Source organism: Melozone crissalis, unplaced genomic scaffold (genome assembly GCF_028551555.1).
Source record: "Melozone crissalis strain CALT ecotype California unplaced genomic scaffold, PUWL_Pcris_2 ptg000045l_1, whole genome shotgun sequence".
NCBI lineage: Eukaryota > Metazoa > Chordata > Aves > Passeriformes > Passerellidae > Melozone > Melozone crissalis.
The window spans coordinates 11,084,820-11,111,506 of record NW_026535823.1 but is presented as its reverse complement, the minus strand read 5'-3'; the positions used below and the strand labels follow the sequence as shown (position 1 = coordinate 11,111,506).

The 26,687-nt window shown below is 39.8% G+C and overlaps 1 protein-coding gene across 1 annotated transcript in view; it reads right to left on the bottom strand.

The window, feature by feature from the left end:
• Positions 1-26,687, bottom strand: part of CRB1 (crumbs cell polarity complex component 1) — a 96,476-nt gene that overhangs the window by 28,338 nt on the left and 41,451 nt on the right. Inside the window, exons 6-8 of the mRNA XM_054285839.1 lie at positions 6,008-6,955; positions 2,032-2,582; positions 1,476-1,641 (exon numbers count right to left, since the gene is read on the bottom strand). Of these exons, the coding sequence (XP_054141814.1) occupies positions 1,476-1,641; positions 2,032-2,582; positions 6,008-6,955 (1,665 nt within the window). The remainder of the gene's footprint in view (positions 1-1,475; positions 1,642-2,031; positions 2,583-6,007; positions 6,956-26,687) is intronic.

Sequence of the window (26,687 nt, the reverse complement as noted above, 5' to 3'; positions counted from 1 at the left end):
CAGCTTTATGGACATCTTCACAAAGGTATTTGACACCTTTCATTTGCATGGTTTCTACTAAAATGCACTTACTCACTGGGCTGTAAATTTAAATGTTCTGAGGTTTCTGAGGATTTTAGACAGGGAGGAGGGACAGGAAGGAATGTCTTCTGTCTGTACTTCAGAAAAAAATAGCTTTGAAAGATCTGAGATCAGATGGGTTTCTGAGGTGCTTGTTTTTTTAGCAGAAGACACAAGGCAGAGAACTCACTGCCCAGGAAAGCTTTTATTTTGTTATCCTCTGTCGAACAAGAAGAAGTTTATCCTGTAGCTAAGAATAAAACTAGTTTAAAACGCAGTTCTGTAGTGCAGGAATTTTTGAATTACCATTAGGGAAGCTCCCTACTGTTGCCACATAAACCAGCACAGAAATCTATAGGGGGTGACCTTGAATCATTGAAAGTATAAATGAACTTGAGTTTAGCAGAAGGAAACAGTTCATGTACTTTTCACTTCACTGTCACTAAGCATTTCTGTTCTACCCTAATATGCAATACTAAATTTTATGAGAGAATGTATTTTGATGTTATCATTAAAGACATCTCTGAGAGAAGGAGCAATTATTTTTATTTGAGTTACGATTTTAAGGTATCCTGCAATGGTGATCCTAACAGTCTGCATAAAAATAGTATCATATTGGTCTGTCTATGACAGAGATCTTTTGTTGACCAGCCTTCCTGTTCCTAAGAGTCAGCCATTCTGATAGCTTCCATCAGACTGAGTGGGTATTTACCTTCCCTCACAGTTTTTTTTTACAGTTTTTTATTAGGGCTTTATTTGGTAGCAAAATGAAGAAATATTTCTTAAAATCCCTACTTGCTCTTTTCAATTCAACTCTAGGATGGGAAGGAGAAGGAAAGTGGAGAAGGAAAGAGATCTGCAGGGTGGCTAATGATGCTAAGGCAGCTAATGGTGATCAGTTTTCAAGTGGATTGCTTGGCATGCAGGTGCTTCTTACGAAGGCACTGCTTGAGCAACTGCACTGCAGGTACTGAGGTGACTTTCTCCAAAGCTATTCAAGATTTAAGAAAATCAAATGATGCAATGGAAGTTTTGTAGCTTAGCTTTTCAGGAAGATGGAGAACACTCTAGGGTTAATCCAAGACTGGATATCCTCTTATCTCTTTGCAGTGGAAGTGTGAGGCAATGCACTGATCTATGGGACAACCTTGACCAGCTGGGCTGAGTAAGCCAAGATCAAAGTTCCTATGAACATCAGTGCCTGACTCAGGGGTCTGGGGGACATTTTCTGGGTTTGGTAGGGCAGACTCTTCCCATTAACATTACTTAAAATTGACATGACTATTATTTTAATACAGAAGTATAATTTTAATGAACTTTAAAGGCAGTGAATACTTTGTTTCAAGGAAATGCTGCTGAAAATACCTATTGCTGCTGATCTCCAAAGATGATTGGAACAACTGAAATGTACCTACATTCAAATCCTTGGTGCACCAGCTGGCATTGTGCTTCATGAGGACAGGGCCCAAGCTCACACCACTTAACTTCCTCACATGCCTTCCCCACTGTGTTAGGGGGGCAGGTGCAAGTGAAGTCATCCCAGATGGAATAGCACACACCGCCGTTGTGGCAGGGGTTGGACTATGGGAAAGAGAAGAGAGAACCTCAGTATGAGTCAAGGCTGTTGGACACCCAACTCTAGGCATGGGGGACTGTCTGGCAAAAAGTTTTCTTTCTATTTCAGATGGAAAATTAGAAAGACCAATATTGTGACAGTACAGCATGTTCAATAATTAGTGAAAAACAGTATTCCAATCTCAAAACAGTTTCCTTCTCCCCTATGCAAATACATTTTGCTCCTGATATTCATCATATGTAGCATAGCTTAACAAAACCTGCTCTTTCTAGCATTTTTGCATGTTTTCCTAATGTGACATTATAATCAAATAATGTGTGGGAACGTATTAAAAACATTTTTAAAAATTCCCCATTATAAGCATGTGAAAATGTTCTGAAAAATGTCATTCTTACCTTGCAGAGGTTGTCACCAGCACAGCCTTGGGTGACATTGATCAGAGTTGGATTGATAAGAGAATTTGGTGGATTGCTGATTGGGAAGAATTCCAGCAGCTGGTTATTCACTCTTACATCTTGGATACAGCCCTTGAAATACCTGCCATTTCTGTCAGTTTCTCTGTTATCTGGTAGGCCTCCAATGTAAATAATATCATTACTTTGGATGGTTAGTGCTGGAGCAGAAATAAAGCCTAGGTAGTGAGAGGACTGGAATAACTCCACCTTATTTAGTTCTATTTTTAAGGTTATTAAGTAAAAGTTTCCATCGTTCACTGAGTGCTTCCCTAACAACTTCATGGAATTTAGAGCCAGCATGGTGAGTTTCCCACCTTCCAAATAGACTCTTATGTAGAGGTGAGTGCTGTTTCTCAGAGCCAGTAACAAGCCAGAAGGTTTGCGTGTTCGGACAAACATTGATATGATGAAGTTCTCATTCTGGGTGGAACCAACAGGAAAAGCAGCATACCCTGAGGAGTCCTCGGATCCAAACCGGCCTGGGATGTACTCTTGAGGTTAGAGATAGGGGAAAAGGTAAAAAAAACAAAAAGAAGAAGAGAAGGAAGAAAAATAAAATAGTTAGGGTTAAATGACAAAGGAGCCAATGCAATGATTAAATAACTAGTTCTGGTGATATTCGTGTATGGTAGTAAGATATGCTTCTATTTATGGATTAACAAAGACTTGGTCCAGCTGTAAATAGCTTCTGTTTCAAAATTCCTCTTGGCTTCCATGGCTGTAGCACTAAGCTCCATTGTAGGACCATATGTTATACAATTGGGCACATTTTTCCTCTTTATCATGCTCTGTGTAATTCTGTGTTTTCAAGTAGTTAAACAAGGACAGATTTCTACAGTTTCCTGAACTGGTCCTCAGAAAGATCATTTTGGAAAGAACCTACCTGCTTTGATCCTCTGATGACCATGGAAGTTAATGCAGTTCTGGGATTTTGTGATATTTTTTGCACAGATTCCAATCACAGAAAGCTGCTGGGCAAAGCCCTTTTGTGTGAATAGATCACCTGTTGCTGGGGCTCAACATATGCTCACCTACATCAACTTGTATCCAGCCATGAATCCTGCTCAGCCCCCAAGTGCCCACAGAGCCATGGGAGAAACATGATCCAGGATTGAGTAAGTTTTCTTTTCTTTGTGCTTATCAATTAAAATTATTAAACCAAACCCATCTGTCTATCCTTTACCTCTTATTTTCAGTAATGATTTTCAGTCTTTTAAGGATACAAAATATGTAGCCAAAACTGTATTTAATTCTAATGAATCATCTCTTTAAAGAACAACAGTGTTTCTATTTTTACACTATAAGTTTTATGATCTTGTCCTCAATATTACAGACTTCCTGCCTAAACAGTTTCAGAAGTTATTTTTCACATATCAAATTCTTAGAAAAAATAAACTGAGCCTTTTTAAAATGCTCACACAGCTGAAGATTCAGTTGTCTGTTGTGCAGTAAAACTCCTGGAGCAGAATGTCATGGGGCAACTTTCTACCTGCAGAACCACCTTTTGTTATGACTGAATTAAAAAAAAATGATGAAAATAAGGGACTGACCATGAAGCCCCAACAGCCCATTAAGAACCACACTGCACTGCTATGGGGTATGGTCATATTGTTTAGCGACAGGAATAAATCCCATACTTGTTCCTAAACAGACAATTTCTTAATTTAGTTGGGAATAGTTTATTTCTATGAATAAGATTGCCTATATATCTACATCTACTCATTAAACAGACTTAATGCCTCAAAACACCAATTTCAACAAATAATTATTTCTACATACAAGAGTTTTAAGTTATATCTTCTCTTAAGGTGGAACTGGAGACTGAGACACTTTTTTCATGAGAGTAAAAAGAAGAATTCTGCTGAACTGAGAGTTCCACAACTGCAGTATTTGAAAGAAGCCTTGATCTCCAAAAAGGTATTTCATGTTTACAATTACCTTGTCCCATTTCTCTCTATTTATAAACACACACATTTATCATCAGCCTGATCTGTTTGATGAGATGACTAGCATCACCTTGGTCAATATTAACCTCTTGGGTCACAACATCTGGATGTTGATCAAAATGAGTCAACATCTGTTTGTTATTTTGTATATGTAGAGAAAATATTGCGTCTTGTCAATTAAACACTTGGCAGCAACTTTTCTTCAGAAAGACACCAGCATTTCTTATGTCATCCTTTACCACAAGCCTCCCCCACTCTGCCTCTTTAGAAACCTGCCACAGTCTTTTACATGTGACATATATCTAGAACCTATGTACCAAAATGGCACGGTGCCACGATTAGCAAGGAATATTGTGGTCAGCAGGAAAGAAAAGAAGCATGCTTTCTAATCATTCTCAACAGTTCTAATGCCAGTATAAGCTGCTCCTGGCCCTGAATGGTTTTAATTTTGCTTCATATAAGAAGGCAGACTTATTTCCCAGATGTTGTCCTATATTCAAAAGTTGCCTTCCAAATCTTTGGATAAATTACAGCTACACTTCAAAGAAGTCTGTTACAATTAGCTCTCAGACTTTGTCATTTTGCAATAAAACCAAAAGGAAAAACTATTGAAAGGTATTGATAAGTATGAGGTAGAGCATGCAAAATGAAGTTATATTCAAACATTTGAAATGTATTTGAAGGCCCAGCTTTCTGCAGCAATGCATTCAATAAGCCCTGAGGCCAGTTGTTCAGCTGATGTGAATCAATGTAGCTTCACTGGCAGCACTGCAGCCACGCCAGTTTGCACCAGTTTAGGATCTGTCCATTCCAACCTCAGCATGGCTCTGCTGTTGTGTTTAATTTTTTCCAGTCCACTTGGTAAATATATCTACATAAATATACTTATGTGTGTATACATGTATACATACATATTTATAGATGTATTTCTTGCTCCCTAAAACTTGCTTTGCTGACTGTGTGTGGATGAGGGAGGCAGAGGGAAGGGCATGGTGTGAAGACTTAGTCCTGTGCAATTTTCTTAAACAAAACTGCTTGTTGAAATCCCTAAAACTTTGCCTGGGGAAGGATTACACAGCTCACCCCAAAGCATTCCAAGGGCTGCTGTATTTACAGCTCTAGGGGATCGCCCAGCAGATGCAGCTGGACAGGCACCTCCTGTTGTCCTTCCACTTGGCCCCTGCCTGCACTGCGATGATCATTTGTAGCAGGGAAGGTGCTGCAGGCATCTGCAGTTTTGTGCTCCTGCTCACCACTGCCATGGAAGCTGCTTGCTGAGATGAGCTCCTCTGCTCACCCAGACAGGGCCATGTTTCCCTCTGGTCCCCAAGGAGCTCTCTGGGAACAGCAGCCTGCACTGGGGATTGTCCAGCCCCACCTTGGGACCAGCTGAGGGATGAATGGGCCCTGCTTCCAGCTGCTGAAGCCCTGCCTGTTCCTTGGGCTAATCAGATTAAGCTAAGAGTATAATCTCATTCATTTCTTTTAAATTGGAATCTGTCTTTTTTTAGCTTACAGTACTTTTGCTTGCCTTTCATTGCCTTAAATGAATCTCTTTAAAAAAGCCTAGAGAGCTTGAGGATAAAATTTTCAAAGAATGCTTTGAAAATAAGTCAAACTCCAGGTGACTTGCTTGCTTTCTAAATTTTACTCAGCATCCAGAGAACTACAGTTTTTCAGAGTTTATGGAATGCAAAAGCACTGAGAAGACTTTAAAACAAGAGGAGTGGAATCCACCAATTTAGCCTGACTTTTTTCTTTTTGGTCAGGCTGAAAAGCAGCCTTCCTGGGAAAGTAACTGGAAAATAACAAAGGTGTGCCACTACTAACCTCTTGCACTGGCTTACCACTCAGTATTGAGCCCCAGAGATGCTGAGGGTGACGCAGTTTCATGGCCAGCTAACCGGGATGGTTGGTGGCCATGCTTTCAGCAGGCACAGCACACCCAGGCCCCAGCAGGGCTCCCTTACCTGCTGCACACTCTGGCCCCGTGTAGGGCCGGTAGCAGTCGCAGTGGTAGCTCAGCCACAGGTTGATGCAGCGTCCCCTGTTCTGGCACGGGTGGGGGTCACACCAGTCCCTTTTAGCACATCCTGTCCTGACATTTAAAGATGACCCAGATGACACATTCTCTGGAGTAATAACATTCAAGTCTATCTCAATGTCCTGAAGACAGCCTACAAATGAAGGTGCAGAATGTGTATTAAAGGTGTTCTGTAGAGAGTTGCTGTTCCCCACTGGTAAGCCGCCCAAAAAGGTGCTCTGAAACGCAAACATCACCAGCTCGTTATCTATCTTAGCAGACGTTTTATTGAGACAGGATTCTACACAAGAGCTGTCAAGCAAATTAAGAATAACAGCTCTTGCTAAGGTTACCTCCACTGAATGCCATTCTCCATCACTGACATTATGTGGGATATGCAAAAGAGCCTGTGGCTGATTATTGACTTGCACGGATAAGTGTAAGTAGCCGTTCAGTAATTCCAACTTTGCAAAGGTGTTTTTCTCCCCTCGGTGAAACAGAAAAGCTGTGGGTTGCACAGTTTGAAACCTCAGGTTTATATTATAGAAAAAATCCTTTTTATGGGTCTGGGGATTCTTCAACAAAAGGAAACTGTTTCCTTGAAAAGAAAATGTGGTTATGGTTTCACAGTGTATTCCAGTATACCCAGGTGAACATATGCAGCTGAATCCATGTTGGCCGTTTTTTAAATGTGGGATACATATTCCATTGTTTTGGCATTGATGATCAGTACAGCCATGCAGAACTTCTGTACAGTTCCAGCCACCATAAAAAATTCCTTCTTTGTCTGCAGGTGGGCAATGGCAAGTGTAATTTCCAGGAAAATTCTCACAGATCCCACCGTTTTGGCAAGGGTTCGCGTAACATTCGTTGATGTCCTCATCACAGTGAGTACCTAAAGAATAAACAAAGAATTAGGCATTCTGGTTTGAACAACTGGAGCCCAAAATAACACTTTTAATAATGTGTTTCATTAAATTATCTTTTATTAGATAAACAGATGATGGACAAGTAAAAAAATATACTTTAGATATAAAAGGCCATTCAATCGTCATGGTTTCCTTGTGCAAAGCATTATGTAAACACCTAAGTGATAGCCACATTTTGGAGAAAAGAACCAAGCAAATTCACACTTTTGATATAGATAATGTGATGAAATTAAGATAAATGTCATCAGATGGGGCCAAGAAATTGTTTCCCACTTATCCTATGGTAGCAGTTTAAAATGCTTTGTAAGGAACTGCATTATCACATAAAAAAAGCCCAAGAGCTGTTGCTAAATTCCTATCCATAATATGGTATGGGGATGAGCTGGAGGATGATCTGCTGGTCATTCCTCCTTTTACATGTTCATTCAAACAGTGTAAGAACTACAGACCATTATTCCTGGTCCCATTGGAAACATCTTGGAGCAAAACTCTTCAAGTGACAGTCACAGGACTTACAAGTGATATTTGACATGGTGGGTCAGGCTGACAAGTGGGTGAACATGCCTGCAAAATGTATGTACTGCAAAAAGTATGTACTACAGAGGAAATTTTAACCTCTCCTCTTACAAAATATAAAGCAAGAAAAGATGAAGGGAATATTCTCTCAAATATCTCAGAAGTTGATTGGTGATGAGAGAGTTTCTGCAGGAGATTGTCAATACAGTCTCTCTTCTATACAATGCTTGGCTTCTGATACAGCTGGTAAAAGGAGAACTCCTCATCTCAACCCCATTGTAATTGGATTGATGTGGTCTAAGCGGGTCTGCTGGATCACACTTCACAAACAAAACCAAATCTGTTCCTCTTGTAAAACTAATCTATTTACCCCTCTGCACTGCTGTTCATCTATAAAGCAGTAATCACAGTAACCTCTCCCTTGAGCAATCAAGTGACTGATATGCATGCAGTGGACCAGGGAAAATCTGTTTCTCATCTCCCTTGGAAGCAGTCAAAATATCCAAATACTTTTTTGATAACTCATGCTAAGTGTAACTCTTAATATGTCCACTTCCCTTCATAGTTATCTTAGAGAAAAATGAGAAACACTTAGCAGATAGTTTTCAAACTAGTATCACCAGCACAAATTAAATATCCCCACTGCTGCCTGTAAATCAGATAGTGAGATGTGCTGAGGCTCATGGAGTGGCAGCTGGGTGCACCAGGCTCCACACCTAGCTCTATGGACAAATTCACATCAGGATTTGTTTCTATAACAAAGCACATTTCCATTCCTCATGGATAATTACAGAGCAGCATTCAGCCACAATGAAATGCCTAAATGGCAGCAGATAAGTGTAGTTGCTCAGGCTTATTCTTTGCTTGCCCACTTCATTCAGTCACAGCTGTAACTGGGCCCATCTGGGAGAGTGGTAAGTACAGGAGAGCCAGAAGGGAACTGAGAATTGGGAGAGATTTGTTTAAAAGATTAGCCATAGTGAAGTGATCATAGCAAGTACACTAAAGACTCTCTGCAGCGATCCAAGTCACTCATCAGTCCTCAATTAAAGCATACACTGACTTTCCCCCTGAGGCTTCAGGCTGTGGAGCACAGCTAGTGCCATCTCCCTGGCCTGGCAGTGGGGCTGTGCTGCAGCAGTCTCTCTCTGCTTTCCAGCCAGGCTCATCTTTATTCCAGTGAGAGGTGTCTGTGTATACCTTAATGTGCAGTGGCTTCTGGCAGAACTGCGACTCATTGGGGCTGACTTTCTGCAAGTGAAGTGCAGCTCCCAAACCATTCCTGACTGAGGCCAGAGCCATGTCTGCTTTGTCCAGTTTGTGACAATTTCAGTGTTAGCAACTTGTCCTGCTTTTGCTATTCCTGTATATGAAAAGTGAAGTTACTGTGAGCTGTTTCCTGTTTTGGTCAATGTTTTAGTACATCCCCCGCCTGATACTGCTCCCTTCCCTGCTCTGACACTGAGAACAATGTGTCCTCAGGTCTTTTACACAACTCAGTTTTAATATGATGGCTGTGGAAATGAAGGTCCCTGGGAAGTTTTTGTGTCAAAAATAAAAATTAGTCTAGCTCACAAGCAGTTGGATCAGGTTGTGCTTAGCCTTGTCTGCCTTCTGAGTGGACAGACTGTGCTCAAGGATTTAGAGACTGGGAGCTCCTGTGAAACATTTCATTAAAAAATCAGCATTGTGAATGGCTAGATCCTTAGTTGTTGCATTTTCAGCAATGTGTGGTGAGTCTCTGTGTGCTACTTTATTATCCCACAGCACCTGCCAGACATTCCCTTTGCCTTGTAGCTTGTGGTCCAAGTCACACTTTGCAATAGTGACTTGCGTGTGGAAAGGATGATACAGATGCATTTACCTTTACAATAATCTTTAGTGTCTATGTTGTTCTCTACTTCATCAGATAAGACATAAAATTAACACAATTATTGAATGAGAACGCTGAAGTTGGTTTTTTTTATCATCTATTTCTATCTTTAAATTTAGATAAGAAATTTGATGAAATAAATCATAAATGTCCAACAAAGAAATAAAATTAGTTTTATGAGGAGTTATTATTATTATTATCATTATCATTATTATTTTGAGTCATTATTATTATTATAAGAGTCATATATATATGACTCTTATAGAGCAACTTAAATATATAGATTTCATAGTCATTTCGGTGTCTCAACACAATGCTTATTTTTTAAGTAATGATATTAAAAATGCATTGCAAAATAATTATTTTATCAGGTTGTGCATACATACATGTGCATGCAGTTATATATAGGCCTAATATTTCATAACAAGATTACACAAGCACAAATATAGGTCACACCAAAAGACAAATATTAAGTCATTTTTTTTCATATCAAGAATAAATAAATCAGCTGTTCATGCAAGTGGTGTTGATACTGCTTGTTATCTGCCAATTGCTATGCAAGCAAAGACCACTGTCAGTCAAGATAAAAGCACTCTAGATAAAAGGATTAGTCAATATTTATAGAACTGTATAAGCAGTTCAAATAGCTCAGGTTGGAGACATTAGCATGTAAAAAGGTATTCTCAAAAGATGTAAGGCATACCAAAACAAGTGCAAAGGCAACCATTTTTGTTTCAGTGGGTACATGCATTAACTCAGCTAAGCATATTCATGTTTTTAAAGGAAACAGTAAATTAGAATCATACAGCGTTTTCTCTTCTAAATATATTACACCCTGAGATAAAATTTCAGATAATGTGAATATTTTTAAAGATGATTACTTTTCCCACCTGTGCAGTTTCTTTTTCAAAACAGAGATGAAACAGTTCCTTTGATTCAGTTTGATAGCATCACTCATCTGTCTCCTTTTTTCACTTACACATTATTACTATATGGTGGCTATTTTCTAACTGTTAACCTCTTAATTAAACTCTCTTTTTCAAATTTAGCTGCAAAGATTTCCTGCAGAAGCAGGATGACAAAAGCAATTATTCAAGCACAATTCTGCTGAATGCCACCGATTTTCCTTTGGATTAAACAATTATAAAAGTATTATCCAAATGACACTTTTGATACACTCATTTGGTTAGAAATCTTCTCACAACCTTTTGCCTTTCCAGTCCCCTGACTAAATAAATATCAAGAAACTACATGCAAGCAACCTGGATAGGATTCTACACATTCAATACAGTCTAAGGACACACTGAAATTCATGAAAAGAAAATATTTACCTGTAAACACTGTCATTACAATGATGTAAACTTGTATCCTAGTTGCAACCATCTTTTTCCGCAGGAAAATTTCCGAAGGAAAAAGATTGTTTAGCACTTAAGCAGTTGACAGAGTAAATTTCTGTAAAATTCACAACAGTTCTTACTATAAAGGCTTCCTTTCCAGGATTAGCTTGCTCCACTTCTGTACCTGCTGATGTAGTCTGATGGTGTATTTTGCCCAAGCCAGATCAAGATGGCTTAAAGTAAGACCCATTAAACTGCTTACACAATAGATATGTATCCTATTTAAATTCTTTTTTTCTCCAAGTGATCACTTTGTGCTCACACTGAACATTGTCTGTGTTTCACAGAAATGCATATTATTATCCATTCAAAACTGATTGGTGACTTTTTTTGTTGTTGTTTTGGTATTGTTTTTTAAGCCTTTTTTTTCCCTTTCAACAGGTTTGTTAATCCAGATCAACTCTGTCATGGTCATTGTCATTCAGAGAAACTGTACATCTCAATAAGCAGATAGAAAGGATCTAAAATTTGATCCTGTTTTTTTATTTATAAAAGTACTTTTGTTCCACTTGCTCTCTCTACTTAATGGAAGTCTGTGTCTCTAAATTTTTGAGTGTGCTAAAGACATGTAAAAAATAATTTACTAAAACATTTTTTTCTTGAGCTCTTGAGCAGCACATTTTGATTTAGACTAAATTTAATGAGGGGAAAATCGAGTTCAGGAGATATAACTACTTATTTCTGTGATAATTTTAGCAGCAGACATTATTTTTGTCACTTATGTTTATCAATTTCTTCTTCTAACTAATTTATTCACTAATTAAGAAATTCCTGACCTTGCGTCACATTTGGGTTTAGGTTCACCAAAAGACTCATACACAGAACACAATTTTGGATTAACTTAATCTACAGTTCACAATTGCTTTTATGGAGATGCTCAGAAAGCTGCTGCTTCTTCCATCCTCTGACACAGGCCTCAAGTGAGTTTTCCTATAATACATTTAAATACTAAAGGGTAAAAATTTCACCCAAGCTCTTGGAAAGGTGAGTAAGGCAGCTTAAAAACAAAAAAAAGTTCATTTTGATAAGTTAGTGTGAATGCACCTAATTAGTGGTGCTTATTGGACATCTCATGCTGCAGTTTGATATTTAATGTGCACTTTATTTTGAATATTGCACGAAGAAGCTGAAGGCTCTCAGTAGCTGTCATTCCTTTTGCAGTCCTGTGACAACAGGAATCTGAGGGAAGGTTATGAGCAGACACAGAGGGGACAACAGGTGGGGACAGACATCTGCTCTTACAGCTCAGTGACACCATGGGGCTGGTGGCACACTGAGACAGGGTGTGCAGCAAATGGCCCAAAGCTGTGCCAGAACCACTGGTGGGAGTTTGAACAAACCTGCCAGGAGCAGAGACTCTAATACAGTCAAATGTCGTGTTTAATAACATTTTCATATACAAACCAAAGAGAAAATTCCATGTGAAACCACCATAAAGCAGGTATAAAACTTGTGTAATCCTGCCCAGAAAATAATTGTCAGAGGTTCCCTGTCGAACTGGGATTTGCTTATGGTTTGGGATTGTCCTGGCTTTGCTCTGGCTGGTGTTTTCATAAAAGATGTGGATGTTGGCTCAGAAAGCTCGCCTAGTAAGTTGTCTGATGAAAGAGGGTCAAGTGAAACTTTGGATTTTTTACAGATAAAGTGACCTTTATAGCTGAACATAAGAAATTAGAGAAATGGTCTGAAAAAGATTGTATTCAATTCTGGAGGAGCTCACTCAGTTTCCATCGTCTCAGGCCAGAATAATTAGCAATCAGGTGGAACAATAGTTTCTGTCTACAATGCTTCCGTTTCACTGAGTCCAGTTTTAGTTCTGCACTGCAAGGAAGATTTGGATCAATTAGGAAGAATTCAAGGAAAGCAACGAGAATGACCACAGGTAAACAACAAATGGCTTATGAGAAAAGGTTAAAAAAGTGGGGCTGTTCAGTCAAAATACAAGCAGAGGATTTGGGACATGGTAAGTTTTCAGTATAGAAAAGAGAGCACTCTGTGCCATGAGACCACAGTAAACAGGTGAATAAGTCACAGGTTGGCCTGCACAAGGAACATCCAGGTCACACTCCAAGAAAATATTTCTAATGATAATAAGATGACAAAGCCTTTGCATATGATGCCCTCTGGGAGCCATAAACTCTATTGTGGATCCTTAAACATTGGTTAGAGACAAAAATGGCAGTGAGACACAAGCCAGCAGATGCTACCTTAGACCCACAGACAGCCCAAATGATACCTGCATGCCTGTCCCTTGCACATCTATTTTTCCATGGTTTTGTTCCTTCTTAGAATGAAATAATTCCCAGCAATTGAGCTATAGGTGTGTCAAACTATACATGCACGTACAGGTTATCTCTAGACATACAGGTATCAAATGCAAGCAGGAGTAAACGTTGGAGAAACTCAGAATTTAGCATCCCCCTTAGAGTATACTTTATGAAAGACAAGAGTTTGCAATAGCACTTCCTCCACCTGTATTTTAGACTTTTGGAAATACTTGTTATAAAATCCTACCCCAGGTGCAAACCAGTCTCTCTTCAAGGGACTCATTAATCCTGAGGCCTACAGAAAGATCTGGCAGAGCACATATTCTTCAGGGCCCCAGGTTTTAGCAGACAATCATGAAAATTCCAACTTTGCCATATCTGTGCAGATAATTGCAAAGAGATAATTACTTTTTGCTGGCAGGAGGAAGTGCACATTCATGAGTGAGTAAGCACAAGGAAATAAATTGACCATCCCTGTGTCACTGTAATTAAACCCCATGCTTGTGGGTATAAATCAGTCACCATGCAGGTCAGGAAGGAAGTTTTATGTACATCAGTGGAGAGCAAGGGAAGGGTATTTAAATGGATTTTCTTCTTTCACCTATTTTTCTTCAGTAAAGAACTGGCTCACGTTTGATACTGAACTTCATGTGACCAGTGCTCTGATCTTGCATGGCCATTTGTGTTTCTCTCCTGGCAGGAAAAGAAAAGCTAGTGTAAAATGAAGGACAGAACACAGAGTAGAGCTGGAGCACATGGAAAACAGGATTTTTTAAAATGGTAGGATAATAAGCATTTGTTAACATTGGGCTAATTTGCACATGATACCTTTCACACTGAACTCTAATTCCTTAAAGTCGTAAGACCTTGCTAGTTATTCCTTTATTGCAGACAAATTCACTATTCTGCTATTTTTCCCCATGCCATTTGAAATGTATGTATAAAGTTAATACTGACTAGGAAAAAAATTAAAATAGAAATAGAGTTGAGTGGCTTGGCTTAATCATTAAATATGTCACTCTAGCTGAGGGATATGGAATTCATCATGTGCTACATTCAGAATGGCATGCTGTAATTCAATCTTTTTAAATGTTGCTGGCCCGAAGCTTCATAGACTAGTTTGAATTTTCAGTAAAAATTGATTTTTTTTAAGCAGTAAAAACCCCCAATCCCTTAATCTCTTCAATCAGTAAAGGTTTCTCAGAGCAAAAGTACTTGGAAGTGTTTTTCCACTTGTTTCACGTGTTTTGTCGCACCTAAAATAATTTTCATTTGAAAAGGAAAAAAAAACAAACCAGAGAAGAAGAAAATCATGTACATGCCATAGGTGATTAGTCGTTTAGTGAGATCTGGTGTGTTGACTTTATTTCAGGAATATTGGAAGCAGCCGTCTGGGCTGGCGCTGGCTGCAGCTCCGGGGCGGACGGGGCAGCCGCAGGGCCACGCGCGCAGCACGGCCAGGTCAGGGGACACTGCCTGGCAAGGGCCAGCCCCGTGTCCTGCAGGGGCAGCACAGCCTCTGCTGCCTGCAGCCCACCCCTCCAGCTCCCTTTTCAATTTGCACAGCCAGCCATGTGGATCCAATTGTGGGATTAGGGGCTGAATCTGGAGTAAAGAAAAATGCGTTGAAGAAATATGTCCCTGCGTGGCACTCATTTTGAGTGATGGAGGCAAGGAAGGAAATCAAATGGTGGCAGCGCAGTTTTCCCAGGCAGCATCCTTCTGGAGTGGGTTTTCTGGCTGCACAAATGTGTTGTAGCTATGGCCATGCTGATGGCAAGAGATAGGAAAGGGAGAAAAGAGGAGTGACAGGGCAGCTACAGGGTGTGACAAGTTAGAGTAGAGAAAAGTGATGGAAAAAAAAAATAGGTAAGATTTTGGAGACTAAAGTGATGAAAAAGTAGTGAAAGATGTGACTGTGGAAAAGGAAATTAAAATATGGAAATCAGTGGTAACCCTGAAGATACTTGTGTTGACATTTGAGACAGAATTCTGGTCAGACACATGGACATTCAGGAGTAGTAAGAGAACAGAGTATCTGTGTAAGGCCATCCATCTATATAGGATGTGTAGACTGCAGATCATAGAGAAGTCTACACACAGATCTTGGCTAAAACTGAGAGTGGGAAAAGGAGACTGTGGGAGTAATATTAGAGACTAAAAATTTAGGAAAAAAACAGCCATAGAATTTTTTTTTGTAATCAAAGAGCCATGTGAACTGGAGCAGAGAAGTCAATTCACAAAATACCAAGAGAATTAGGACAGACTTATAGAAAAAATTACATTGAAAGGGACCTTCAAAGGTCATCATCTGCTCCAGTGCACCACTCAAAGGGTCAGGACACCCAGAGAAGAAATTGTAATAGCAGGTTTCAGAGAATTTGTTATTTTATACCTGATTCTGGACCAGATATGTAGAAGCCAAACAAAGATATTTGGTGTTCTGCTTTCCAGTATGGCGTTTTTCTAGTATGCTCTGTAAATTGGAAAAAAGAGTATGTATAATCCAGGAATTTTTCATGTATTACCCTTTAGGAAACAGTGGCAAGACTGTCAAATTCAAAGCATTAATGATCTGATTTGCATTTTCTGTAGATTTATGAGCTTGTACATTGAGATGATGCGTGTGCATTTGAACTGAAGTATATCCAGAGGGATCTTAAAACAACCAATACCTTTGAGTTGTTTAATTGGATCATACAAGGTCATGTTTCATTGACTTGAAAATCTGTTTGGAGCATATGATTCACGTTGGAATTAGGAAACAAATTAATTTTCTGTCCTACAAACACTTTAGGGCTTTAAAAGAGTGCTGGCTGTTCATGTACAGACCCATTGAGAAATGTACTCAGTGTCTTGTCTCCCCTAAAAGGGATTTTCTACCTTGTCTCTTGCTGGCTGTTTCCTATTTGTTTTAACTGAGTTAGGCAAGCACAGCCACTGTGCTGTCTAGTGTGAAACGGCTTCTGCCCTGGAAATGACACTCTGGAAAATTTCAGTCATTTGCAGGATTTTCTCATTTTGTTATAACTAATGTGAATTTCCACAACATGCAAAAGTGACTGTGTTTACATAACTTCATTGTCAGTCCTTATTGAAACAAACTGAAACAGCCAGAAGGCCAGAAAATCATAATTTTAATAGGGCCTATAGAGTTTAATTGATAATGGAGATATGAGAATAGAAAAATATAAAATATGAATGGGTGAGTGCACGTAATGTTTATGCTGTATTTTGAGCTGTGCACAGCATCACAGTATAAAGAGCATGGTGTGTATAATCACATTTCTTTTTTCCTAGAGTATATAGATTTACATTATTTACTATCACTTTGAATATAGAAAAAAAAATCCAGCTTTTTATGTTGAATTATCCACTTTTTAATATTTTATGTGTGTTTTCTGTGTAACTCTTTCCTGGGTAAGCTGTGAGCTGCTCTAGAGCAGATGTAGATGCAGAAGACCTGAGATTTTGGGCTGTGATCTTTCAGTCCTGCTCCGTGCCAGTGCAGGGCAGAGGATTGAACATCTTTTCACTTCAGCAGCAGTGTTCATTCCCCTCATTCCCTGCAGTGTTAGTGAGAAAACTCATCTAAATGGTGCCTTTGTTCATCCTAGGTTTCATATGCTTAACTCCTCTCGAGGCTGGAAGATTGAGACCCAAGCTGGCTTCATTTTAGCCTGGTCACATTTCAGTCCCAATGGCAGCGGGACAGCATGGACCTCAGCTAGCACTGCGAGTGCTTGCCATGGAGTCCTGGCTGCCTGCTGGGGGATTTCCTGGAGCATATTAGAGGTATGAGATTTAGCTAGATTAAATCTAGTTTTTCTATGTCTTTATGTTCTACAGTTCTCTTCTGTAGTGGGCAGACTTTTTTACAGTACACCATTTAAATAGTTTTCTTTATTTGGTACTACAGGCAGTGATTTACCATGATGTTCTAGCCTCACAAACAGCTCTAATAACAGATTCTGAACCCTCTTTGTTAAGAAAAAATAGTGCCCACAGGACAGAAACTAAGCCATAATTGTATTGATCATTATAATTCTCTGTATTAGTGTCATGTGGTTAGCACAGCCAGATTCGAAGAATTACAGCAGTGGGAGAGCAATCTGAATCAGATCCACGAAATCTACTGCTAGCAGTTAATTATCAGCATAAATTAGCTGTCTATACCACGGTTTTTTTCCTCTCTCCAAGGCTGTTTATTGAAAGTGCAAAGTTCATTGTCAGCCAGGGAAGGATTGTGTTTTCCTTACACAATCAACAGAAGTCCTTTTCTAAGTTAATTCAAATATTTTTAAAGGGATCAGCATCCAGGTCATCAGTAAAAGGATAGCTTAACTTCTTTGAAGTTCTCCTTGTACCTGAAAAAGTCAGCCCAGGCCCCTAAACAGAAGCAGGTTGTGCCTTACTAGAGTCATCTCTGAGTTTATTTCAAACAGCACCAATGAACAGACATAAAAATACTGGGCTTTATCACCTGTTCCTCTTATTAGCCAACACTGTATAATTAAGAGCTAGATGCTACAGGGAACAATTAATGTAAGAGCTTTTATGTAGTATATCACATAAAATTAGTTTCAGCGCTCACTTTATCAGCTTATTTTTATTACTCAAAATCCCAACATATTCTTTATGTCCTTGAGAAGACCTTAGACCTGGGACTCATCAGTGCTAATTAATTGCCAGCAAACTGCAAAACTCCTGAGTCCAATCCAACAAAAGCATTAAAGCAATTTTTTTACTTATTAACAAATAAAATGGGAACTATATATATAAACATTTATATATATATATGTATATTTGTGGATACAAAATCAGAAAGAGTTTTTATGCACCTGAGAGTTTGTGCTGGGGAGATAGGTAATCTTCAGGACACACATGAAATTGTGCAAAGGGATTCTCCCTCTAAGTCCTGTACCTGGGAACAAAAAGCCCATCCAGCAGGAGAAGCTGGAGCCAGCTGGCAGGAAAGCAGCTCTGCCATGCTCTGAGCAAGCTGGGCACGAGGCAGACATGGGCCTGGCAACAGAGAGGACCAGCACATTCATGCTCTGTGTTGGGAACTGTGCTGCCACCAGGTCAAGGGAGGTGACTCTTCACCTGTGCTCAGCACCAGGGAGACCCTGCCAAGCCCAGCTCTGCTCTCCTCAGCTGCAAAAAAGGAGCAGTGATACTGGGGCAGGTCTGGCCAAGGGCCCTGAAGGAGCTAAGGAATTGGAAAATCTGTCAGGAGGAGAGACTGAGAGAGCTGGGGTTGCTCAGAAGTTGAAAGGAAAGCCAGTTGTAAAGGCAGGAGATAGCCTTCAATTAAATATGATATATAAACTTCACTCCAATTCACCCATTCCTTCCCTTTGAAGAGCTGTGTATTGCCTGACCTTGTGAATGTAGCTGCTCTCATGGATGGAATTCTTCTCAAGACATGGTCACAGAAGTGTGACTCTCGGCTGTGTAGATGTCCTGCTTTCAATTTCAAAATGCTGTATCGTGTAAAATAATTCTTTTTAACAGCCACAGGTGGGAAATCTGTCACATAATTGTACTGCAGAAGCTAAGAGTTAATATTAGGGTTCCTTACTCCATTCCCCTGTACACAGGCTTGGCAGTGTTAATCCAGGAAGGTTTAGAAGATTATGTGTACATGACAGCCCTGAGGATTTCCATCATCGTGATTTTCCTTCCAACTCTTTTTTTGAAGAGTATAATGACCTATGACAACTAAGCTTTATTCTCTGAGGAGCCTGACATTGCTTCTGTTTAATGGATCAGACAGTTTGTGATCCATCAGCTCTAGACACTTTCTTCCCCATGTCAACCTGGGGTACCTCTTCAATATTTCCCATCTGTGCTGACCTGTGTGATCAAGAGGTCATGTCCTGAAGTCAAACCCAGAATCCAAACACTCACTCCTACCACAGGCCAGACTATTAATGCAACCCATTTAATTTACATCAACTTGGAACTTGACATTCAATTTCTCAGTCCAGAAGCAATTATTTTTAAAGGAACATGCCAACAATATTGCTTGGCTTAGAATGGTGAAAGTTCAAAAGGGTAAAAAACATTTCACACCATAAATAAAGAATTGATTATACTTGAAAACAAAGTTTGTAATTACTACTGACATTTCTGAGCCTAGATGAGGTGCCTTTTATGCTTTAAAAACTGATGTCATTCCTGCCACTGGCATTATGGGAACCTTATGTAAGGGTCTGAAATAGTCCTTTGCTGATATTTTAAGTACAAAGAGGAAAACATGAACATTTTGCACAATTCCTGGGTCAAACACTTTTTTTTTGTCAAGAAGGGGTGCAAAATTCTTTGTGGGTACCTCCCTTCAGCCCAATAGTCTGTGAGCAAGACTACTGGCATAATAGTAAAATTCTTAATTTGTGTTCTTGTGTGAAAGCCAAGCCTACAATGTGCTATGAAATTTTAACTAGGAATAGCCCTGTTTGGATCATCAAATTACTTTTTTTCACTCAAAACCATGGTGCCTGTTTTCTCCTTAACTTTTACAGCCCTGGGTGGACTCTGCATGTCTGGCTGCAGACCGGTATCCCTGCACTTCCCATGGAAGATCCAGCTAACCAAACCGCAAGGTGCAAAAGCTGAAAACTGCCACTAAGAATCTGGAGCAGCAAACAGGGCTCATCACAAAGTCCTTGGGAAGCAGCAGCTCCCAGATCAGAGTGCAAGGACAGGCAGCTCTAGCCAGGGCTCAGGAATGTCTCACGGACACTGGACATGGACAGCATTTCTCGCTCCCTCTGCTGGCTCACAGGTATAGAAGGGGTACAGACAGAGCTCTGCTGATACCAAAATCCTGATTCCAAACCAACAGCAGCCTGCAAAATTAATCTCAATCTAGGTCAATATTGTCTCATAATAAATATATGCAAGGATCATGCATTTCCCACTGTCAGAGGCCAGGCATGCAAAATAATTATTTAGTAGTGAAGACCAACAGCAACTCTCCTTATTAGCCAGCATGGTCAAGGATTTGTCTTCCTTCCTTTGCAGAAGGAATGAAGACAAATCCTTGACTGTCACCTCAAAACAATCCAGCCAGAAAACTGTGCCCTTCAAACAGCAAAAAATGAAAGTCGGGGACCTTTTTAACTAGTAAGGCTTTCTATAAGCAGAGCAAGTACTCTGAATTAGCTGTTATGGATGTGTTTACACATGTGTATATTTCTTTGTGTATCAGCACATATGTGTGAAGACACATTTATTCTACATGCACATGGTTCAGAACTACCAGGCCATATGTTTTTTCCTGACTGAACTTTACCAACTTCTCCCATGCCAGTCATGAGTTCCTCTGCTATGTAGGGAAAGAGAAGTAATGCCTCCTAAATCTTTGGCTGTATAATTTAGTGTATTTCCAATAAACTGGATTTTAATAGGGTTCACAATGGTGACATTCTCAAGGCTTGTTTTGAAATCATCTGTTGAACAAAACACTGAACTATTAAATCAGGTCATTTTGTTTATCACTTGACATTTGACCTTAAATATGCCATAAATTTAAAAGTATTAAGAAAGTAAAATATATTAATCCTATAGCACAGGTCTTCTTTTTACTGTCTACTTGCCAAGCACTTTCTCCAGAGCAGTGAAAGCTGGATGTGTAGATTTAAAGAAAGTTCCTTTCTGTTTGGGCAGAAATTGTGCATCTGCTTAACTTTGCAATTTGCCTGTAACTGAACCAGAACAATGCAATCTTACACAAAGCAGTGTTAGAAAGCATATTCTGTAAAGTAACTCCTGAGATGGACAACCCAATTCTGAAGGAGATGAGCCAAGTTCTGCTGTCAGTTTGGTGTGTGCAGTACCTTTGATTTCACATGGGTTTGTGCATGGTTATCACTTAGACCACACTTTAAATTCAACTCTCATTAGTGGTAGCCTGTGCCATCAGGGGAAAAAGCAAGAAAGAAACAAAAAGGCCAGAGAGATTCTTCAATAGAGAAAGACAGAACTAAGCAGGTTCATAAGCTCAGTCAAGAGGTGACAAAATTGGATTGTAGAGAGGCTATAAATACAGGAGTTATGCCAATTAAAAAGGCTAGGAAAGGTTTATCCAGAGATTTAAGAAAGAAATCGAAAAGGTAAGTAGGCAGTGCTTGAAGAAGGCCCCAGGAGGAAAATTCTTACTGGATAGACTTGATTTAACAAGTAGTCAATCATACGATGGAATGACCCACCAAGAATGAGTGTCTGGAAAATAACAGGTGCTTAAAAAGCATTATTCCTGATGCCAAACAATATCCAACTGCCTTATTTTTTAATTTTTTTTTCTTTAAGCATTTTCTTCCAGGTACTGGGCACACGAATTCATTAAATCTAAGGACATTATCTGTCTGTGTGTTGCAAGATCTAGGAGTTGATGGATTAAAAGCCATTCATCCCCTCCTCCTTCCCTTCAAGGAAAAAGCTTTTCATGCTAAAAAGTGTTTATGTGCAACACTGTTTAACACAGAGAGATGTGCCAGATTCAAAATATCCACTGCTTCCAGGCTCTGTCAATCACACTGGACTACATTATACAACTTAACATATCAGTGCAACTAGAGAAAATAGATCGTAGTAATGATGGGTCAGCTGTCAAATTTTAAAGCATAAAACTCTATACATGTTCTGAAAATAATAATAGAAGCTAGATGCTTCCTAATGTTTGAATAGCATATATTTCTACCTAAAAAAAACCAAATCCAAAGCATCTGACCTTTGTGCACTCCTTTGGTGCTGAATAATGCAGAAGTGATGGCTGACATGTCTTTGCATTCCTAGTTGCAACTTGCAAAGAGAGATTGTAATACATATTTCTCATAAAAATACACATAGGTATATCAGGGCTCTAAGTATCAGTCCCAGTGCTACGAACCAGGTTTGGGAGCTGATTCTGCAAAGAGTTGTCATGAAAAGCTCGAGAGCTCATTTCCTAATAATCATGGTTCAGCTTTTACTAAATTTCAACATAGAGCAGCATTACCAGTAAAAATACTTTTCTGTCAAAAACTTCCCCTGTATAAAAGACATAACAGGGCCAAGCTGAAATTCTCAATAAAGCCAAATTTTATTTCACTACAAGGAGTCCTCTGCATAGTCAATGCCCACACTAGGTGCAATATTTTTTTCTAGGATCTGAAACTATTTCAGTCTCTACTTGGAGCACATTAATTGTGGTAAGTGGATCTGATAATTATGTACAAACACATCCTTCATGAGCTCTGAGATTCCACTATTCATTGAAGTAATGTCATCCACTATGATCCTATTGCACCTTATTCTATTTTTCTGAAGTGCAGATAATACCCAAACATTCCAATTCTAGTGAGTGAAACCCAAGCTGCAGAATATTCTAACCACAGAAATGTTTTCAGGTGTTATTGGTAACACTTAGGGACATATGCTACTCTTTTCTGAAGTATCTTCCACCAAATCAGGATTCTTTAACCAGTGGTAAACACTAGGTAACCATTACAGATAGAATCAATTGCCTTCAAGCAATAGCTCTCACAGTCTGCTGCCATGCAGGGGGCAAGTTAAGTCATAAGAAGATTAATTTTTGCAAAAAAAAAAAGCTATTAGGCTTTCATAAAGTGTCTCAAGATATGGGCTGCTAAGGAAAGAGCTGTCATGAAAAACACAAGTCAGTCTTAGTTGCTGTGGTGATTTATATGGTGAAAGAATGTAAAAATTACACTTTCTTTTACTAAATGGTATTTCTTAAAATTGTTCAAGAGGAACACTACCTGCAGTAGAAATGAAATTGAAATGTCCCCACTAGCTCTGTAATGGTAACTGATAAAGGAATGACAGATTCATAAATTCTTCCAGCTACAACCCAATTTCAGTGCTGCCCTCGGTGTTCTGAGGTATTGCTGCCCTTGCATGGCCATTACCTTACAGAGTGTGTGAATTGTGAGCTCAGCCTTGGCTTTCCTTCTGGAGAACTATCCAGAAAGAGTAATCACACTGTGCTTACTAACAATGTGCTTGGCCTGGGAGCTAAGCATGTGACAAATCATTAGTCCTTTTTGCAAAGAAAGCAGTTAGATCGTGAATGAAGAGACAAGCAAGAAGCCAGGGAGCATGCCTCATTCTTGGGGCCTGACAGCATTTTCTGCCCACTGGAATAGACCACAGACCAGTGGTAAAGGACACCCTTTGTCTGTCTAAGAGAATATTCTGCTCATTTCAAAAAATTAGGAAAAAAGGAGAGAAGGAAGAACTCTGTAGCAGAAATAGAGGAGGAGCCAACTGAGAAGGAATCAATTCTGATGACAATGTGAACATCTCCTTACAAGGATGCTACTAACTGAAGAAATGTTAATTAGTGTTGGTGAGTAGAATCATTAAAAGCTTGTCCAAATGCTCTTTCAAGATCAGAGACTTTAGCAGAGTGGGGAAAGCACTTTAAAGTGCTAATTGTCTGTTTGGTGTAGGGTTTTTACAGGCAGTAGGTGCCTGCCAGGCCCTGAGGGTATCCTGTGCTGGTCCAGCCCATGCCCATGGAATGCTGGAGCCGCTGGAGACTGGCTGGGAGCAGGGACAGGAGCTGCTCCTCCTCCTTCTCCCTGTGCTTCTGAACCCAGGGGCACTTGGAGATCACAGGGGCCGGGACAGAGGTGGGGCAGCGCTGTAGCAATCTCTCCAGGACAGCAGCGACTGCCACGCTCGGGGAACAGCCACATTGTCCATGTTGCGCTGCACATCTGCCCCACACCACCGAGCCGGTTCTGTAAGGGAACATTTCACAGCAGCCCAGCAGTGAAAAGGGGATCCCACACTGACTGTCAATGCAGTTTGGGCAGTGAAGAAATGTGTCTACATGCCTCTCTGTGGTCCCACAGTGGTAAGAAGTCCAGACAGAGAGATCTCAAGCCCTAATTTTATTTTTTTAATTTATAATTCATGACTGTAGTGCACACAAATGCACTTGGAATTTTTCCTTAAACCAGCTAACTTTGATGGATATTTCAAGGTATAGACATTTCTTTCTTCAAACTTTGCTTGCATGGGAATAATCATTAGCCAACAGTACCTCTGGACCTGTTAATTTTGAGTGCCTGTCTTCCCTGTGGGAGAAGCCTGAGTCCCACAGAAAAGAGGAGTGGTGCTTTTGAAAGGTTCTTAACTTGAAAATTGCTTTTTCTCTCTGTATTTTCTCCTTTTTTATCCTCATTCTTTCCTTGATTAACTTTGTCTTATTCTAAAGTCTCGGAATCAAGAGAAAAGAACCTTTTAAACTGTGATGACAGGCCATGACATAAAGTGAATTAACTTGGTATAATGGAAGAATGGTTGACTACCATGGTGTGAACAGCTGAAGGACAGATAAGGAAATAAATGAAAATATAAAATTTGGATTTTGGAGATGAGATCTTTATTATTCATCTGCTTGATTTAATTTTTGTAAGTCATATTGCTTTATGTAGCTGAGGATGGCAGCTTTGTGATCATTGTGCTGATGGTTAAGGTTTAAAAAGTAAAGATGATGCATGATTTTTTTTATAGTTAAGAAAATATATGTATGTATTCTAAGCCTCCCAAGTTAGTGGTAATATGTCTAGGGTCCTACCCACTATTTATGGGTATAAATAATATTTATGTCTGTCCCACACTGTGAGAGGCCAGGGCAGAGGAGGATGGCTGGCTCAGCCTGCCCTGCTGTCTGGTGGTGCTCTGCCCACAGCAGCACCTACAGACATGTAGGGAGATGGAAGCTCTGCGTGCTCTGTGGGTCTGTCACCCTGCCTTAAGTGCAGAGTGAGAGCCCAAATAATCCACAATTCAGTTTCTAATACTGGTCCCATCATGTTCCCAGTTCAGTGTCTGGCCCGAGGTTTTCTGTACTCAGCTGAGGATTCAGCACTCTCCCATACTGGCCATTTATCTGCCTCATCTTCTGGCTCTGGGAGACAGTTTCTTTCCTCCATGCATATGGCAGGAATTCAATATGCATACGACACCAGTCTGATCATATCATTTTCTCTTGCAGTAGTCCAACAAGCTGGGAAAATGGCCAAGGAAATTTAAAAGGGAAAAACAGAGAACAAGACAAACGAAAAGGCCAAAAACCATTTAGGAATTCCTGATGCCAAAGCAAGCAGCAGTGCTGGTGGCACAGCTGGCACCCAGCAGAGAACAAGACAGCAGCAGTGGCCAGGCCCTGAGCAGCCAGCACTGTGTGTGACAGCAGGCACCCTGCCTGCAGCCAGGGGAGAGGGCTCTGCTGCTCTCATCCTCGCTGAGCTGAAGGAAAATGCATGGACTTCATCCCTGCTCCCAGCACTGTTCCCCAGCCTGGGGACCATGGGCAGCACGGATTTTTAGGCACAGGAGCAGGACCTGCCTGCCTGGAACACCCCCTGCTCCTTGGGTTACTCCACTCTGGAATGTGTCACTTGGTAGACCTTGCAAGTTCAGGAGCTCTCTAATTTTGACATGGTGTTAAGTTTATTACAACCTGGTGAAATGAGTCACTACCAAATCCATAGCTGTGCCTTTCTCCTTTCTCACAGGTTTTCATGAGCAGAGTGAAAAGTTTCACCTTTCAAATAACAGCCTTTTTAACAAAGGGGCAGTGCTAGAGCAATACAATATATCCACAGTATGAAAGGACACAGTTCTAGGGTAACTATTGCCTTTACCACGCAGCAACAAATCACAAGACCTTTAAATGAAAGCCCAATTTATTAAAAGTACTGTTGTGCTAGGGGGCCAGCATGCCAAGGTAATATAAAAAAAGCTAGGGCTTGCTACTGAGACCTCTTGAAATCTGAGTATCCACAAACACTGATTTAAAAGGGAATGGGAGAAGTTTAACCCTTTGCAGAACCTGTGCTAAAATTTCCTATCTTATATCTGGATAAGGAATATCTAATGTCCTCAAAGAGTTTCTAGCAGGGATAAAGTCTCCAGACTGGGATTTATGTATTTATTTTTAAGAATCAAATTGTCTAAATAATTTCTGTTGCAGATTTGATCCTTTTAAGACTTTCAGTAGGACTACTGACTATTTTTCAAGTCACCTGAAAAATCACTATCTGTAACAAGATACTGCCAGGTAATATTTATTCCTTTCTCCCAGTTTGTGAGGAAAATATTTTATCCTGACATAGACTTGTGTTTAAGTTCCATTATCTCCGCCCTTAGATTTAACACTGTAGTCCAAAAGGTAGATATTCTCAGTTTTTCAGTTGAATTACACTAATTTGTTTGTAATCTCATCCAGAAAGTTCAAAGATGCTTGTTACATATTGATATCAATCCTAAATTTGATTAGATCTTTCCACTGATTTCAATGGCTTTTGGATCAGGCCCTTGCAATGCAAGTATGTGGACTATTATTACTGCATATAGCCTGCTTTGGTGAAGTATAATTATAATGTTATTATGAGTACTTTACTGAGAATAGAGGCATAATAAAATGAATGTGGTTTATTAAATAAAATCTCTGTCCTGTTGCAATATGAATCTGAGGGGTTATATCTGAAGCACACACAAAAATTGAGGTGTTAAGGCTGGAAAAACCCCTGAGTTACAGCTGCAGAAATGTAGGATTTGGGGTGCCAGTGAAATATGCTGATATCCAGATGCAAGGATCTGACCATTTTTCCAGGTGGCT